The following is an 18,708-nucleotide window of genomic DNA, read 5'->3' on the forward strand; positions in this document are numbered from 1 at the left end:
AATAGTAAATTAAGAAAAAAAAAGAATATTTATTTTGATCTTTTTTTTTAAACAGAAAGTTAATTTCGGCGAAATGCAAAATCGATATTTAAATATCTCCTGTGCCCATTAAAGCAATTCTATTCTTATTTTCAAAAAATCGTTTAAATCGCCCAAAGTACGCGATGACTTGGGTTGATGCTTTGCATTGTACAGAATGACGAGCATATCTTTTGATCTACTGACACGACAGGTTAATGGCCGCTATATGTTGCCGTTTGACACCATTTCAGCAGTAACATGTCTTTGAGATTTATTTGATTTTTTGAAAGTTATAGCGAACAAAAATATGCATCATTCTAGATTTTTTTCCCTCTAAAAATTTAATATCGTGAGAGGAGCTGGATGAGATTGGGTGAGTTTTTTGTGCACGAAAGGGTCAAATTCTAACGGCAGGAGTAAATAGAACAATGTTGGAGGTGAATTCGTCAACAGGAAGGCATGGCGGGGAGGTAAATATTTTTCCTTTTATGTTCCGTTCGAAGGAATGATCCATAAAATAAAATTGTTTATTTCGAATTAGGATTTTATAAATGGAATGAAAATATATAAAAAAAATTATGTTCAGGACTAATGAACCTCTAAATTCCACTTTTTAAAAGCACTTTTAGATTTTTAGAAGTTTTACAATTTTTTGCTGGAAAGACGTTAAGTCAGACCTTGGGGAAAAATTAAGAGAACAATACTATTTTTTATTTTCATGATTTCTAGAGTAAGCTACGACGGCGAATTCGTGCCATATTGACTATGCATAAAAAAAATTAAAAATCGTTTGTACGATTTTTTAAACCGTTTGAACGATTTATAAAATGGTTTAAACGATCTAGAAAATCGTTTGTACGATTTTAAAAATCGTTTGTACGATTTAGAAAATTGTTTTAACGATTTAGAAAATCGTTTGAACGATTTAGTAAAATGGTTTAAACGATTAAGAAAATCGTTTGTACGATTTTTTAAAACGATTTTGGAAATCTCTTGTACGATTTTAAAAATCGTTTATACTATTTTAAAAATCGTTTGTTCGATTTTTTAAATCACATCTCATTAACAAGAAAAATATTAGACCTGCTAGTATTCCCCGTGATTTCAATGTAAATATGGATGCTTAAGTTATATATTTTTTTTATTTGTTACATCATAATAAAAATGGCTAACTGCGATATAAAGCCTGTCGCCTTCATAAAAAAACAACTCTATTTTCAAAGTAGAAAATATTAAGACTCGAAAAAAGCAAACTTAAAATGTTGATTATATAAAGGAAAGATTAAATTATAAATATGCTGTATTATAAATATCATAGGCGTCGGAACCGGGGGGGGGGGGGGCTAGTGGGGGCCCACTTTTTTGCCAAAATAGACATTATATAGGCATTCATCTTCGCTAGTCAAGGGTTTCTACTCTCCCCATGAACGAAAATTGGGATTTACATGTACCTTTTTTTTGGTTGGTTTAGCCCCCCACCCACCCCCCATTCTTTCAATTTACTTCCGACGCCCATGAATATGCTTGTACCTATATTTTTTTTAAATGACATGTAAGATGGTAACGATAGTGTTTAATTATTTGATTAATTGTTCTTACATGTAAGTACATGTAAAAATTACACAAATTCGACCGGAATTTCTCAAACGGGTGCGCGCAATGGGGGCGCTGAGCAAACGATAATTACTACATGTGCATAATATCTCTCCCAAAGCTATGGAAAAATCATTTATTATGTTAATGGCTCAGATCAAGTCGAACATTAACTCTTCTTTATAAATAACTCATTTAAAAAAGATTAATCTGTTCTAAGTATCAAAAGAATCAGTTGGTTTTACATTGCGTTCATACACAATTTTATTGTACATATATTTTAAACGTCAAATGACGTCTTAGTGCATTTTTGGTGTTTTACTCTAAAAAGATCCAATTTTCAACAACAAATTTCTCTGTAACGTATGCATGTACCTTAAAAAGTTTCAATAAAAAACGTAGGGAAAATTTCAGACTTTTTGGTTATGGCATGTTTTAAAGATTTATTTCGTGTCGAAATTTAGTTAAAGGCCACAGAATGTAGCACAAAATCAAGTCATTTATGCCTATTTTATCAACTTCCTAGTAGGATATGCAATATTGACTTCAAGTTTACGATAATTTCTTAGCATCATATAGAAAAACTTTGTGTACATGCAGCATAAATGTTCAGTTTCTTCTCTAGTTTACGAAAATATCAATTGATTTATTGTATCTCAATTATTTACCAAACACCAGCAACTGTTTCGTTGCAGCAACTGTTCCTTTGGCACGTGCTCGGCACTTAAAGTGAAAGTTGCGGTTCCTTCGGATGAGACCTTAAAATCGAGGTCCCGTGTCACGGCAAGCGTTGGCATGATAAAGTTTCCTTACTGCTCAATGGCCGTTAGTGACAGTAAATGCCCATGGTCAAAATTTGATGCCTTTCAATTCGTCGGTATATGTAGATGGGGAAATCTATTTCTGAGTGAAACATTAAAATTTTGCAATAAATCAATTCAATACATGCATGTGGCCTTTTCCCCAAGGAGCAAAAAACCGGGTATTTGAGACCAGATACTTTTCTGGTATGATTCTGATAACATCAAATCATTATTATTATCATTTCACTGACAAAAATGAGATACTCTTTAGAGCAATATTCTTCCTTATCTCCCCTCGACCAACGTTTTATAAATGTAAATGTTTGTAACGTCATTTGTAATTCAATGAGCAGCATGGTACTGAATTTAAATTTCATGCATATGTTTTGTTGAAATCGTAACAATTCTTAAGATGTCCTCTTCTCAAAATTCCAATTTTTGTTACCATGGCAACAATTCTTATTGAATAAAAGCACTTAAATAAAGAATTTTGTATGTAAGTGTTTTCTACATTTGTACCATTTTTTTTAAATCAATAAAAAACTGTAAGAGGGAAAACTATTTGAAAATTGCTTACGACAATCATGCAGCTGTAATGGTACAAGGCCTTACCTTGCTTACGTATGGCGGACATTATCTAATTGTCAAACCCTCTCTTTCAAATAAAATTCACCAGCATAACTTTAAACTAATTGACGATATGCTTTGTTTTAATGGTATCACTAAATCCTCTGTTATGGAAGTGTTATTTGTAAATTTGTTTGTACTTTTGGGAAGTCTAAAAGGAGAAAAACGAAAATTTTGGCAATTATGGGTCTTATTCGTTGCCATGGCAACCATGACGTCATTTTACTCTACATAATCAAATAGTTTAGAATTTTACCTTTCAGAAAAACAGATTAAGACGAAGATTGTACACTACAAAGGTCCAAATTACGACAAGTGATCATAGAAACATTGTGAATGTAATTGTGATATGATTGTTTACTAATTATAACATTACAACAATACTCACACAGTTTTATTTACTAGATGCAATTTATTATAAGTATTTCTGTACCTGTTACAGTCAGCAGCGAAGGGAATTCTATATACAACAGCTTTATCAGGTTTCTTATCCCGTATGCTTCTGTTCCGAATCAATAAAAAAATCGTTCAAACGATATTTTAAATCGTACAAACAATTTTCTAAATCGTTCAAACGATTAAACAAATCGTACAAACGATTTTCTTAATCGTTCAAACGATTTAACAAATTGTACAAACGATTTTCTATATCGTTTAAACGATTTAACAAATCGAACAGACGATTATCTAAATCGTTAAAACGATTTTCTAAATCGTTCAAACGATTTGAAAATCATACAAACGATTTTAAAAAAAATCTCTACATTGTCAATATGGCACGAATACACCGTCGTAGTAAGCAGATTAAAAATACGAGATATAAGACGGTCGTGGATTAGAAAGTAGCACAAAATTTCTCAGATACGAAACATTTCAATTAACATTACTGCTAGTCTTCTAGCGAGGCTCCGACAAGACAAAAAATATAGATTGTTAATGCGATCATGCGTTGACATTGGCGTCGAAAGCAATTTGAATGTGGGGGCTAATTGGAAAAGAAATACTAGTAAATCAATGTTCAACCTGAGGAAAACTTGATCAAGAATAGTAAATTGTCCAAAGGCGAAAAATTTATTTTGTAGGGGGTCGACATTCTTTCAATACCATTGTTTTACAACTAACGTAACCCTTCTTTGACTACACTGCAACATGTGTCTGTGAAAATGGGGTTGGGGACTAAACCTACACCCCGATGTTAAATGCAATATTATTTCAATCTTTGCAAGATAAAGTGGGCCCCCGGTTCCGATGCTTATGGTTGAAGAAACCAGAGAAAATATCATCAAATTTTCTCTGACAAATAATGTGCATCATATATCTCGTGGCGCAATGGCAGAATCGTCTGCTGTAGAATTGCGGACTAAGTATCGATTTAAAATCTGTGGAGATATAATATCAGATTTCGGCACAGAAAATGCCCTCACTGCTCAATGGCCTTGAGTTGAGTACCGAGTATATGTGTAAATTCGCACCCAACATCCGGCAAGTGCTGGCGTCCCTATACAGTTGAAATATTCTTTAGAATGAAAATAAACAACAAACAAACATTTTCCCTATGTTATTAATTTCTTTTTTTTCTTGTTTAAGGTACAAGAAGTACAGAGGACATGGGAAAACATCAGAGAAAACGTGGACAGTACACCTACCATGGTGTTCTCCGTGATCGGGGATTCTGACAGCTTCGTCCCTAAACCCTGGGCTAAAACCGTCTTTCAAACAGCTTTAATAGAAGCGGCTAAAAGCGGCGGAGGTAATTGTGCTTATTGTTACTTTGTGACAAAGTACTTTGTTAGGACTGTTCCAGCCATAAATGTGTGGTATATATAATTTAAAAAAATCACTGCCGTAAATTAAAAAATGCCTAAATATTATATTAAAGGGTATTGCAAACCGCTCAAATATGCATCCACACACAAGAGAAAAGGCATTGTTCACAGAGGTTCTTTAATCGTTAACTACTTAAGATTATGAATATGGCTAGTTATTTACATGGCAAAACGATTTTCATACGTTTTTAAATTTGTTCAATACGTGTGTAAAAGGTTGTCAGGTATATGAGAGAGTCGACTGGGGAAAAAGCAGACAGGGTGATTTATTGTGCAGTTCCTTTAAACTGTTTTGTCTGTTCGTCGGCAATCAATCTCTTTATAACGGATGACACGTGTTCTTTTTAAACACCTCAATATTTAATTGCTTTTAACATGTGCCGCAATGAAGTTAATTTGTCAGAGACAAATGTTTACTTCTAAATTCATTTTTAAAAATTATGTATCTTATAACTGTGTTTTCGATCAAAGTGTGTGTTGTCGACCCCCGAAATAAAATCTTAGTCCTAGCTTATTCATGCAAACGACCTATTTTTGCGTCGGATAAAACACACATTGCTCTCGAACCCACTATATAGAGGTTTAATATAATGTGACTGGTTTCATGTTTTAATAAAGGTTATAAATTAAAAATTGAATTCTCATAGAGTCATGGATACTTTACCGTGGTCATAATTTCGGAGTCTCTGAAATCATACGTGAAGCCTACGGAAATTACGGGGATATGGAGTTTGGAACAGATAGCAAGAAAGTGGAACTGAATGAAAAAAAGAGACATATAAAGCTAATAAGCATTGCAGGCAAAGAGGTTTGTCTGAAGATATCGTCCTTTTGTTTAATCAGCTTTTTATATCTTTATCAACAATAAACAAATAAACAAATAATAAAAATAAAAACCAAAAAATATACTAATGCAGCTTCAAAAATGTTTTATCATTAGTCATTAGTTAATCCCAAGTTCGGTGTTGCCCGTTAAACATAACTCATATAGGTTTTAGCATTATTGCAATTCTATTTCACTTGTCTTTTTATACTTTAGTCTCATGAAGGAATGCAGGAGTTTGAGGCAGAGGATAAAACACCGGAGTATGGAATCAATTTTGGCGCGGGGGAGGATTTCCTTATGGAGTTTGAGAAATATGTTTCAGAACAAGAAGTATCATTTTTTAGCCAAAAAATCGATTTTAGTAAGTCATACCAAATAAAATTTCTACTAAAAAAATTTAGTTTTCTCTTTACTCGTATGTTATTCGAATATTGTTTGACCAAAATGATAATTTATTTAAGAAATAATGACAACTAAGAATGCAATGGTTTCAAAATGAATTATACACAAGTATACAATCAATTTATCTCGTTTTTATTTAGAAATGCCTGTTCCTATTGCAATCTTAGTTTGTGAAGGTGACATTGAGACTATTGCACATACAGCAGGGGCACTGATAAACAAACTACCTGTCATCATAATGAAAGGATCGGGGAAAGCTGCCGATTTAATACTAGATTATCTAGAGAAGTAATTACAGAATATACAGTTTTAAGATTCTTTTTTTGTTCTTTGTTGTTTTTCAAGATTATAGGTAGAATTAGTGGAAATGGTCATATAAAATTGTAATCGACTCCCCTTTATGTTGCATACTACAATGATTTATGAAAAAAAAATATTGTATATAACACACAGTTTTTATCTTAACCATGTGCATTATCACTTTTTATGAATTTTCCTTTGATCAATGAAAATAATTTTTATATAAATCTTATAAATGTATGTTTATATTAAAATATTTTTCGTGTTTTCGTAACAGAAAAGAGTTATGTAATATTGTACTGCAACTCTGTAGCTCTTTACATCTCTAAAAATATTCTTTTAATCATTATTTCTAAAATATCGATGACACACTCATCTTAATTTTTCTTTCTGTTTTTTTTTTTGTAGCAATGATTTGCTGAGAAAGAAAGCCAGCTTGTTGTTTGGAATACGATTTGACAGCAATAACTACGAGAAATTGAAAGGCTACCTAGACACAATTAAACAAAAGGAAGATCTGGTAAGATTTTGATAATTAAAATATTATAGACAAAAGAATTTAGTTTAAAAATTGTAAGTATGACAAAAAAGTTTGACATGAATTCAATTACAAAATTTATTACTTCAGATTAATATCTATTAGTTATTACAATTTTCAAATTTGACAACGCTATTCATTATTTTTCATTACCACTCAAAGAAATATGTGAATATCTATATAAAAATACATATATATCCCGACAAGACCTATAACTCAAATGTTCCCTGTCATAAAGCCATTAGTGAATAAATGATAACTAGTGTAGAATGACTATAAATTATTGATTACTTAATTAATGATTATGGCTAATTACAGATAGGTGTATTTGACGTGAACACTGACGATCCTCTGATGCTGTCTAACATTGTGGGAGAGGCCGTCGTCAGCTGCTGGGCCATGGAGAAAATTCTAACCGAGGAAAATCAAAATCAAAGTATTTACATTCAAAACTCATCTCTTTTTTCTACTGCTTGAAAGATTGATAAAAATGTTATAAATTTACCAACTATAGATTAAGAGCATCAAGATATTATAATTTAAGAGCACTAAAAATATAAAAAGAAAAGCCAAGAAAAAACGAATATTTTTTTCCGGAATATGAGTGCACCCACAGAGCCGGTTTAAAATAACATTACATTTACATGTATGGTCAATCATCATAACAATTTGAAAAATCAATACAACATATACTAAAGTTAACAAGAAGAAAATGTTCCAATGAATGGAACTTATTTGATAAAATGATTATATGCACTATTAAGAATATATAAAACATTTTCATTAGAACACCTTTTCATAGCATACATTCACTTTGTATGTATGTGGCGCACTAGAGAGAGCGTCTGCTCTAGAGTAGCAGAGAAAGGAGTCAATCCTTATGTCGCGGGACGTGGATACCGGTCCTTTGGTTAAGACCGTATAAACCGAGGTTTCGTGTCACAGTAGGTGTTGAAACGAAAAAGATCCCTCCCTGCTCAATGGCCATGTGTGCCAAGCATAGGACAAAATTTGCAGCTCTCCACCGGCAAGTGATGGCGTCTTCATATGAGTGAAAATTCTCGAGACAAAAGTCAAACAATATACAAACAAACATTTTAACTCATCATACATTGTGTCCCTTTATACTTGCTATTGTTTCCTCAGGTAAAAATGTTGATGTCAATATGCGACCTAAGACAGCAATTCCTAATTCACAAAAGAATGGGATTACAATAACTGGTTCTTCACTTGCCTGGAAATTATTGAGAAGGAACTCTGTCCGACCTGCCGAGGATATAATGAATCAGTTACTGAAAGACTATAAAGAAGGGTCCAGAGTTTATGTTTTGAATCCAAAATATACGTCACCTGCATCCCTGCCTCTGTATTTCTATTTTGGATACCAAATTGTACAAGAATCTAAGTTACTAAAACAATGTGGAAATGTGAGTAAACATCCAATATCGGTTATTTTTCTGTAGAGTTGTTAATTTAATTTTACGATCTTAATAACAAATATTGGTAATTTTCTTATAAAAATGCATAATAAAAACGCACATCTAAAATGTAAAATATACATGTAAAAAAATACTATCTCGGTATATTAGAATAGAAAATGAGTTAATAATCAAGGACCAAGTTTATCACTGCGATATAATTTGTACCAGCCAGATGATACAGTGTATAACTACAATAATATATTTTTTAAAAAGAGAGATAATGTTACTCTTCTGAAAGGAACAGACTAAACTTTTAGATTAGTTTTAATTATGAATGACATTTTAGTAGGTAGATGAGGCAATGGAAACTAAGCAATTTTTAAATGATGATCTTTCTACATATTAAAATCGGATTTCCCTTTGCATATGAATCTGATTGTGTTCGTTTTTCCTGAAAACATATAATTAGTTTACTTACATGTGACTCATATTGTATTCCAGATCCTATTGTTTGAAGCACTGAAGGCAAATAGATGTGACTATGTCAGAGTTCTTCTTGATCAGGGTGTGAAATTGAAACTCGAAAATTTGCCAGAATTGTATGAGCAGGTAAGTAGGTATCAAATACGTACCTGTACAAATATTTTGAGTGTTAACAAGTTACAAGGATTTGAAGAAAGTCAATCCCAGTAATTACTGAGTAAAATACGGATAAATTATTAGTTAAAAAATATTTAAGCATTAAGTTTCTGATATTCAAATAAGCTTCAATAAATATAAACACAACTTACAAAAAAATGCGTATCAAATATTTATTGCAAGAAACCTGTTTTTGCATTTAAATAGAGAAGGTTAGAATAAAATATACGCTATAACAATTTCAGACCGTGTCTTGCAAGGATTGTAAATTCAAAGTGGATGACTGCCTTCACATGCAGTGGATATTGAAGGTATGTTGATTTTAAGATTAATGGATTTATTGATGCAAAATCATTAAGTGATATTTTGGCTTTATACCATGATGTTATTAATGTTACTTATATCAATATTTTTCCATCTAGCAAATCGAAGGAGAGCATGCAAAGAATCTATGTCATAAACACAGATCCTACATTAAAAAACTAAAAGAAACAACAGATACGAAAAAAATTGAAAAATACACAGAAAAGACAACGAAGCTTCATACATCAGTGGCAGATGCAGCAAAAGGATTGTGTAGGAAAATTCTAAGATATAAAGGTACTTCCATCCTTTGATACGCACATAATATGTAGGCTATATATGGTAGGGAAGCCAAAATATTTGGTAAAATTTGTTAAAGAAGTATTGCAAATTAAATATAGACATCGCTACTACTACATTAAAACTAATATATTTTAGACGATACTCTACAATATGTTGAATCATTGTAAAACTGGTAGTAGTCACAATTTGTTATTTTTTTTTATTTTACACCATACAAACTATTTTTCTGTCCCTTTTGGACTAAAATAAATGATAAAACTCACATATACAAGAATATGAAAAATATGCAGACAATTTCAATTTGCTTTAGGGGCAATTGATGCCTGAATTCACTCCTTTAATTGTAAAACCAGTATTTTCATTGTCTACAAATTTTTCATGTTTATATAATAATGACAAACGTAGAGGTCGATGAGTCGACAGGGGAAGCTTGAACCTCTATGACACGTGATCAAACCTTATTTCAAAGATTTGTCAACATATACTAGTTATCTATCATATTAGAATCTTATTGTGATTGATAAATGAACATTTCCAAAAAGGGTTTTAAATGGTTTTAAATAGAATTTTACATCATTGCTTTTTAAACATTGTTTCGAAGAAGAATAATAATTTCAGATTACATCTTCGCTGAATTTTCATTTTTAAAAAGCAATATTTCCTTTTTTTAAACAAAAAGATATGAAGAAAGAGATAACAATATAGTTTTATTTAAATGGATAACAAATTAAATATTTCAGTTAATAAATAATGTTTAAATGTTTACGTAATTAACTTTTTTTAGAAACAGAAGATGAATCAACTGAAAATGGCGGCGATAAAAACTCAGATGCTAAAATCTCCGACATTTTATTATGGGCCTTGTTTGCAAACAGAAGGGAGCTTGCGGAAATTTGCTGGCTGCGAAGTGAAAATCATCTATGTAAATATTTTTTGGTTGTAATTCAATCAATATCCAATTTCCTGTAGAGGTTTAAATCTGTAAATATGGACTTTATTTACCTTTGAATATTTAGTAACAGGATTGGTTTGCTCCGCTGTTCTCCAGAAGTTGTCAAACAAAGCCGGGAATGTGAAGGAACAAATATTATCAAACGATCTACTTGAACATTCTAAGTAAGATGAAATAAAAGAAATATTCAGTTATACAATGTAAGACAAACTAAACGGTATCAACATCATTTCTTGTTCTTTAATATCATGCGTCAAATCCTAAAGTGTGGCTAAATAAATAGAAATTCACAATATGCTGCCTACAAGTACGGCATAAACAAGTAAAGTTATCAATTCAATTCTTTTTTTCTTGTTTTAAGTGATCGAACCTTTTAAAGTATAAAAATAGTAGAAATATATCAAGGTCCGAAATAAGTTTTTAACGCAAGTGCGCATTCGTGCTCAACTTTGCTAAGTCATATTATAACAGTTGTAGAAAAAATTACCTGTAGGTACTCCAAATTTTCGCGCACACATTGTAATGTTTCTTGTGACTTAACATTTCTGACATTGCAACCCTGTTCAACTTTCACTACTTTTTTCTTACTTTGATATGAATTATTCGCATACAAGATAAGTATATGAATGCTTAACTTGAACATGTTATAAGAAATATTCTGTCTTGCTCTAAGGGAAGTGTTGAAAGGGAATTATTTAAATTGTCTTCTATGTAAAACGTTTGATAACCATTTCCTATCTGTGTTTTCTTTCTCCAAAAATACCTATAAAACAAGTTGTCAGTAGGTTATAAATTTACATACTGTGAAATCACTAATTTTCGTGGGAGTTTAATTTTTGTGGTTTTCGAGGTATGAAGTAACCCACGAATTTATGTCCACCACGAAATGTATTTTTTAACATACATTACTACTGAAATATTCTTTATTAATGAAATCAAATACCCATAAACCGCAATATTTTTCTCATACCACGAAAATTTGACTCTTGAAAATATGTGATTTTACTGTAACAATTAACTTGGAGAGAAATAAAGCAAGTGCTTTTGTTGAAAGAATGTGTAAATTTTCATAGGATATTTGAGCAACGTTGCATAGCCATAATGGACCGTATGTATGAAGAAAATACGAAGCACGCCATAGATCTGATGGATGACGAGGCTACTATATGGGGAATACACTCAAGTCCTCTGACGTTCGCCTATGAAAACTTTATGTATGATGTAGTGGCTCACACCTGTTCCCAGAAAAACATGAACAAACAGTGGTACAACAACCTGGCTCCTGACCTGAAACCATTCCTAAAGGTAAAGTTTGTACAATTCCCATATTCTTCTTTGCAATTTGCTGTTTTTAGAAGAAGCCTTTTCCATGTTTTCATACCTATTTCTTTATTTTCTAGTCTGCATTCCGGAAACCCAAAAAGTTTTTCACAGCTCCTCTTACGAAATTTGTTTATAATTATGTAAGTATCACAGACTAATTCAGAAATAATCTTCAAATAGGTATGTTCTACAATTATCATTATGTATGAAACTACTTATTTCAAGAGAATTTGTATTGCATGCTCTAGAAATTCTTTATACAGGGTAATATTCGCCCTTTCGCCCTTATCAAAAGTGGGCGAATTTAAAACGAGGCGAATTCAAAGAACGCAGTATAAATTATTTAACAGAACTGGGACCGGGCGAATTCAAAAAGGGGCGGATTTGTAAGCAATTGTAAAAGGGCGAAAACACCTCGGGGCAAAATTAACCCTGTATACAGTATTCTCACCATTGTATATCCACTTCTCATTTAATGTTTTGTAATCTTTTCTTGAATTATATTTATAATTGAAACAAATAATTTTGATATGTTCAATATGCTTTGTGAAGATGCATTTGAAAATTGTTTATATTTTAAGATATTCTTTCTTTCTCATATGGTTTGTCTCTCTCCATATATATGTACTAAGGATAAAAGAATTGAAAGTTTAATATATAAGAGTCAAATGTTGAATTAAATTTAAACATTGAAAAAAAATAACATCTGTTTTTTATACAATCCACTATGATATTTTTTTATCTGTAGTCCAATATGCCTATATATGTTATTGTCTTCCTACAGATCATGTTTTTCTCCATGTTGGTGATGTACAGCGCCTTTGTTCTCACGAGCATTAGTACAAAGTACTACGTCCAAGATATAGCCAGAGTGTTTGAATACTATGTGTATTTCTGGGGTGCAGGTGATTTCATAGAGGAACTTATCAGTTGTTTTGTACGTAATTAACATCATTTTAATTTAAACATCCAAAACAAAGAAATGTCCATTTTATAAGCTCAAATGTACCGACATTTCGACTGAACTCTTTTTATTTTGCCGATATGTCTGTATGTTTATCTGTTGTCAGTTTGTCTGTTATCTGTTTGTACCTTAACTTTTATCACTTGATTTATATACTTCTGCAAAGTCAGGAACCCCTTACGTAATAATTACTCTCATGCAAAACTGATGAAAGCATATCTGTTTTCGGATTTTTAGGGCTGTCTTGAATCAAGAGGCCGATCACATCGAGGTTACTACTCAAGAATGAAGAGATATCTGTACGACTTCTGGAATGTGGTCGACTTATTGTCGTACGCCTTACTGATCACAGCTTTATTTGTACGTCATTTCCATCCCTCAGAGACCTTCACGATCGCAAGGAGAATGTTCTCTCTCTCCCTTCTGGTCATGTACCTGAGGTTCCTAGAAGTTTTTCTCATCCACAGGAGAATGGGGCCAACGCTTATCATGATCAAAGAAATGGTAATATAATAATTTTTACCAAATTTAAACAGACAAAGCCATTGGAATTTTATAAGAACGAAAGATGTTCTATTGTGCATTCATTATTTGCTTATAAATAACAGTCTAAATTGTATTAATTTACAGTTTTTGAAAAACACAATTATTTTTTTTCAGCACTAATCTTCAATTTTAACGGGTAAAAAGATATAAATTTCTTTTCTTTAACAGTGTGGGATATAACATTTTTGTAAAATGTTTACCCACGCTTTAATAATGTATTCTTCTCTACATACCACAAGAAACCACTTATAGACGCTTTTGTAGGAAGCAAAGTAATCAGGAAATTATTTTGTATATCCGTTTTAATATTCCTTTTTCAGATCCTCCAAAAATTATTAAAGTCAAATCTAGTTTATCTCTTGTTTTTCTATTCTTTACTTAAATTCGAAATCTTTTTTTGTTTTGTGTACATCTTTTTTGAAGTAATATGTAAAGATACATGTACTAGCAATAGCTCTTTTAAATATAAGAATAGTAATCTTTGAGTTTAAAAGGAAAAAAAATTAAAATCTTGAAATCGTCATAAAAATATTTTACTTTAAAAAAGATTATGATTTATGAAATGAAATCGAGATTGACTAGAAAAAAGTAATAAATTACTAGTTAAATAGTGGTGAAAATACTTTTTTAAGCTGAAGGACCTATTTAGTTTCCTGTTCCTAGCGATGTTTGTCGTTTTTGGAGTTGGTATTTACTACCATGCCAATCTATGGCCGGATCATCAGACAATCTGGAGCGGTGATTGGACCAATTGGAGAATTTGGACAATTATTTACTACCCTTATTGGCAGCTATATGGAGAATCATTTAGTGATTTCCTTCAAGGTTGTATGATTCTGATATCATTGGTCATGAATTTAGCTACACAATAACATAGTTTATACAGAATGACCATTGTCCATATCTCCATATATTAATGGAAAACTAGGTTTCTTCTTCCTCTCTTTCATACGTGTATGTGAATTTGGTCTCGATATTAGAATACTTCATTTTTTTCTTAATAAATTTGTCTAAGGAAATAAATTTTATTTTCAAAATTATCCCGAAACAGTGGAAGTTACTAATTGATATATTCAAACAAATCGGAGAATGTTTTGAGGTTTATTACATTTATTTCAGAATTAAGGCACATCTATGTTCCCATAAGTGATTAAAGCTTAATTAGATTGATTAAAGTCCATTTGCATCATTTTTCATTTTGGTTCACATATCACATTGTAGAGGTTACAGTCTTCAAGCGACAGTTATTATTTTTATCTTAACAGACGGAAATTATTTAAATTAATGCGTATTACCTTTTATGACCATAACTGAATCAAAGTACTGAAAGTACTGAAAAGCGGTTAGCATGCTTTCATCGAATATGTACAGTGTACAATAACAAAAAATGCATTGAATGATGATAAGCATGCATATCTTTTTCCAATGTCATCAGCGAAGAAGCAGACACACTGAATTTTGTAGTACTTAACTAAATGGTAAAACCAATAACATCCCAGACTGATGTCACAAATGTTTGTTTCAAAATATCAACCTGAGATTTTCAGTTTGAAAGACAGGAAGTTCAATTTAAAAAATTTCTCCCTAATTGTCTACATTGGTGGTGCCCAAAAGTGCACAGAACGAAAAAAAAATTATGTTGATCTTGCAAATTTAATTGGCTTTCATGCTCTATTGATTCTGAAATTAGGTAACTGTAAAGGCTACTATAGCAAACAACTCAAAAAGAAAATAAAATGATAATTCAAATTTTTTAGATTAATTGGTTTGGAGTACTGTACATAGGTCTTTAGCTGGCTAGTCTGAGAAAAACGGATGGACGAGCAGAGAATTAATTAATTTCAGAGAGCTTCAGTTTCGTAGGCTCACTGCGGGTCAGCAGGTGTGACCTGTCATTGAGGATGCTTACTTCTCCTAGGCACCGGAACTTTCAAGGATCTGTTTTTCTTTTGAGACCGATCACTGTTCATTCTGTATTTTGATACAGATACTGAGTACATCTGTTTATTAATATTATGAACTATTTCTCTCACAGGAAGAAAAAGTAAACAAGATAATAAAGTTTTAAGAAATGTATATTATTGACTTTTCATACAATTAAATGTTCGAATAAGTACTGTAAATGGTATATGACAATTATTTAAAAAAAGAGTCTTGCACGATATGTATAAACGAACATATACTGAGTATTTGGCAAATATTTTTCATGAAATATTGTATTAAAAAAAACGTGTGAAAAGGAAAGTTGTTGTTTAATCCATCAATACTAGTATTTTAAAAATTCAAAGGTTCACTAAAAGTCAGTGTATAACAAACAATTTAATTGTCCATTGCAAGAATTACCTAGGTATCATTGTCAATTTCTTCAATATGTCGCATAAGCAATACTTTTTTTTATACTAAAAACAAGTATGCGAATTTCTATCAATATGCCTGTAAGCATCTGTATTTTAATTTTTATTTCTTCTCAAAGGCTCAAAATGATAATAAGCAAATTGGACAAACTCAAATTTAAAAAGTATTTTTACAACTTATACCTTGCACAGGAATTTAGCAAACTTTCAAAAATAATCATTCATTAGATATAATTTTCAATTTGTGCTGATTGTCAAGATTTTTCATGCCTCTTTTTTCTGTGCATATTTTATATTGGGTGATTTTTAGAAAAGGATCGAATGCCGATTAAATTTTTTTCTCCATTTTTTTAAAATTGATTTTGATATTTTCAATTATTTTTCTGTACAACTTACAGATGTATTCAGTATTTTTAAATGAGGCTTTCTTCGTGTACTAGTATTACTTAAGTTAATTAAAGGGATGCCATAATATTTTGGAAAATGAAACTCGATCGAGAGATTCTCCGATGTTTTGCAGTCGGTAGTAACCTTCAACCCCTTAAGCCAGTAATTAACCCGTCCTCCCTGTGCCCAGTAGCATAATTTGGTCAAATATTTATTGTTCATGAGGGGTGGTTTATAATTAATCACAAGCACCTGAATTTTTATCAGTAAGTCTCTAAATTAGCCAAATATAGAAACATTCTACCCCCTCTATATATAAATACACAAGTTGTGCAACGCCATTTTGACCACCTGTTCGATTTAGGCTTCAATTTAACACATAAATCGGATATAGCTAAACTTCATGCTGACTTCGAATTTCGTCACAGGGCCCGATCGCCATCACCTGATGTCACGGAAATTTAATCTCGACACCAAATGCTCCTATACATAAACTTTTTTTAATTCAACAATTATAAATTTATTTCATTAACAAACAAAATCAGAAAAAAAAATTAAAAACCGATAGATTATGTTGTTTTGATAGTCTTGATTTTATTTAACATATGTTATATGTGTTAAAAACAAATCATAGGTACTAGGTAGAGGCTTTGTTGAAGTTTCCGTTGTCGATAGGTAGCGCCTTAAGGAAGTTTCCGGTGTCGATAAAAATCGGACACATGCCATAAAGCGGTTAGCGAAGCTAACCGCTTAAAAAATCGTTCTGGACGTTCTCTATCTCTTTAAATTTTATTTGGAGCTACAATATAGTTTTCAAACTAAATATAGGGAGAGATGTTCAAAGAAGTATATTCTAAATATTAATATGATTGTATTAACAATGTTTATTTTATTCATTTTAAATGAGTGTTGTATTTCGTCCAATAGGCGAGGATCTCTCGGACTGTACCAATATAACCTCTGTCTGGGAGGCGGATCCATCTATTGACCGCTGTCCACAGGAGGACTGGACAGTCTTAGCTGTCTCAGCCTTCTACATGCTCTTCTCTAACCTTCTGTTGGTCAACCTAGTCATTGCCATGTTCAGGTAGAGTAGTGTATCCATAAGCACATTGAAGTTGTGTAAACTTTGTCTAAGAGAATATTGTCTCTACCGAAGTTTCACATACGCTTTTCAATTTCTTATGGTAAATATGATGAATTGTTATTTTTTGGTTTATTTTGACTTTTTGTCTTTTTAGCTGCATCGTAAATATTCTGTTTGCTTGCCATGGTTCATTTTTTTTCAATTTCCGTGGTTATCGGTATATTTTAAATAGGGTATCTGATTTCTTTTCCAGCTACACCTTTGAAAGGGTACAGAACAATGCAGAGAAACTATGGCGTTTTGAGAGATACACGGTGATTAATGACTATGATTGGAGAATTCCATCTCCTATCAATCTCATTTTCCTCCCCTATCGCTTCTGTTGCTGTCCTGGTAGAAAGGGATGTTGCTTACATAAATGTAGGGGTAAGTATTGTTTTCAATATTTAGAGGAAGGAATGTCATTGAAAAGAAAAACCATTGTGTCAAATGTTACAAATCACTACATGTGATTATATGATTTTGCCTAAGGTGTGAAATACCCTTTCATATAAATTATTAAGAGATATATATTATTTAATTGTTAGAATGTTGCTGTGAGAAAGCGGTAAAAGAGGAAAAAACGGAAACGGAAAAGGCATTGAAATATCGTAAAAATTTCCAAAAGATAACAGCATTCAAAATACGAAATAATATGTAGAAAGAAAATTGGTTATTCTTAACAATGCAAAAATGAAAGTGAAAATGTGAAAAAGACATTACCAATGTTCATTAAAAAAACTGTATTGTTTCGTATGTGGAAAAGCTCCTCAAACAATTTTGAAATTTTATGTTTACTTATTTATTTGTCATACCTGTGATTTATCCATATTCCGTCCTGGGAAAAAAAATTATTGAGTTTACGTATAACTTTTATCTGCAATATGAAACAAGAAATGTGTTTTATTAGTTTTTATGATATTAATGAAATTGAATAAATATTGCCTAAATGACTTGATTTCATGTTTTTTTTTTTCAATTTAATTCAGTTTATTCACTCAAACCAATTAATGGTACATGAGGTTCTACAATATCTGTAAAATATATACAAAAAAATTTAAAAGATACACGTGAAACGGCGGAAATACATTCATATTGTGAAGTAACTATGGAGGACAGACCTTTTCATATACTCTATTTATGTAATTGCATAGTTTAATTGATACTTTAGAGTCAGCAGATGACAACAATTCTGAAAATTTGAAAAAAAAAATTGGTCTATTGCAATATTTACTAGATAGATATTTTTTTTCTGCATGCTGAAAAAAATCACATTCTAAAATGTATTGATATTCATTAGCTACTTGTCCATTATTACACAGATTACATAGTCTTTTATGGGAATTCCAAACTATCTCCCAGTCTCAACTTGGTGACGATGATTTGCTGTTCTTTATTTAATTAAAATTATTCTAAATTTTTTTGGTATTAGGTCTCCATATTTTTCAAATCCA

At 31.4% G+C, this 18,708-nt stretch overlaps 1 protein-coding gene across 1 annotated transcript; it reads left to right on the forward strand.

Moving 5' to 3' along the window:
• The first annotated feature begins 323 nt into the window (after positions 1 to 323).
• LOC134250961 (transient receptor potential cation channel subfamily M member-like 2) lies at positions 324 to 18,204 on the forward strand. The gene is made up of 21 exons (XM_062733327.1): positions 324 to 491; positions 4,632 to 4,794; positions 5,518 to 5,678; positions 5,910 to 6,057; positions 6,239 to 6,386; positions 6,807 to 6,918; positions 7,255 to 7,372; positions 8,083 to 8,363; positions 8,859 to 8,966; positions 9,242 to 9,307; positions 9,419 to 9,596; positions 10,387 to 10,524; positions 10,619 to 10,718; positions 11,628 to 11,859; positions 11,955 to 12,017; positions 12,662 to 12,814; positions 13,079 to 13,345; positions 14,020 to 14,212; positions 17,056 to 17,215; positions 17,469 to 17,641; positions 17,803 to 18,204. Exons 1-21 carry the CDS (start codon positions 450 to 452, stop codon positions 17,913 to 17,915), a joined length of 3,117 nt encoding a protein of 1,038 aa, XP_062589311.1. The 5' UTR covers positions 324 to 449; the 3' UTR covers positions 17,916 to 18,204.
• Positions 18,205 to 18,708: the final 504 nt, after the last annotated feature.

The sequence above is a fragment of the Saccostrea cucullata genome, unplaced genomic scaffold (genome assembly GCF_032062105.1).
Source record: "Saccostrea cucullata isolate Sc308-1 unplaced genomic scaffold, CSIRO_AGI_Scuc_v1 ctg6269, whole genome shotgun sequence".
NCBI lineage: Eukaryota > Metazoa > Mollusca > Bivalvia > Ostreida > Ostreidae > Saccostrea > Saccostrea cuccullata.

Excerpts from the sequence above, each read along its gene's own strand:
- LOC134250961 (XM_062733327.1), top strand. The coding sequence starts at position 450 with ATGTTGGAGGTGAATTCGTCAACAGGAAGGCATGGCGGGGAG. Across the intron at positions 5,679-5,909 it reads TAAGCATTGCAGGCAAAGAG|TCTCATGAAGGAATGCAGGA; the intron begins GTTTGTCTGAAG and ends TTTATACTTTAG. Across the intron at positions 13,346-14,019 it reads TTATCATGATCAAAGAAATG|CTGAAGGACCTATTTAGTTT; the intron begins GTAATATAATAA and ends TACTTTTTTAAG.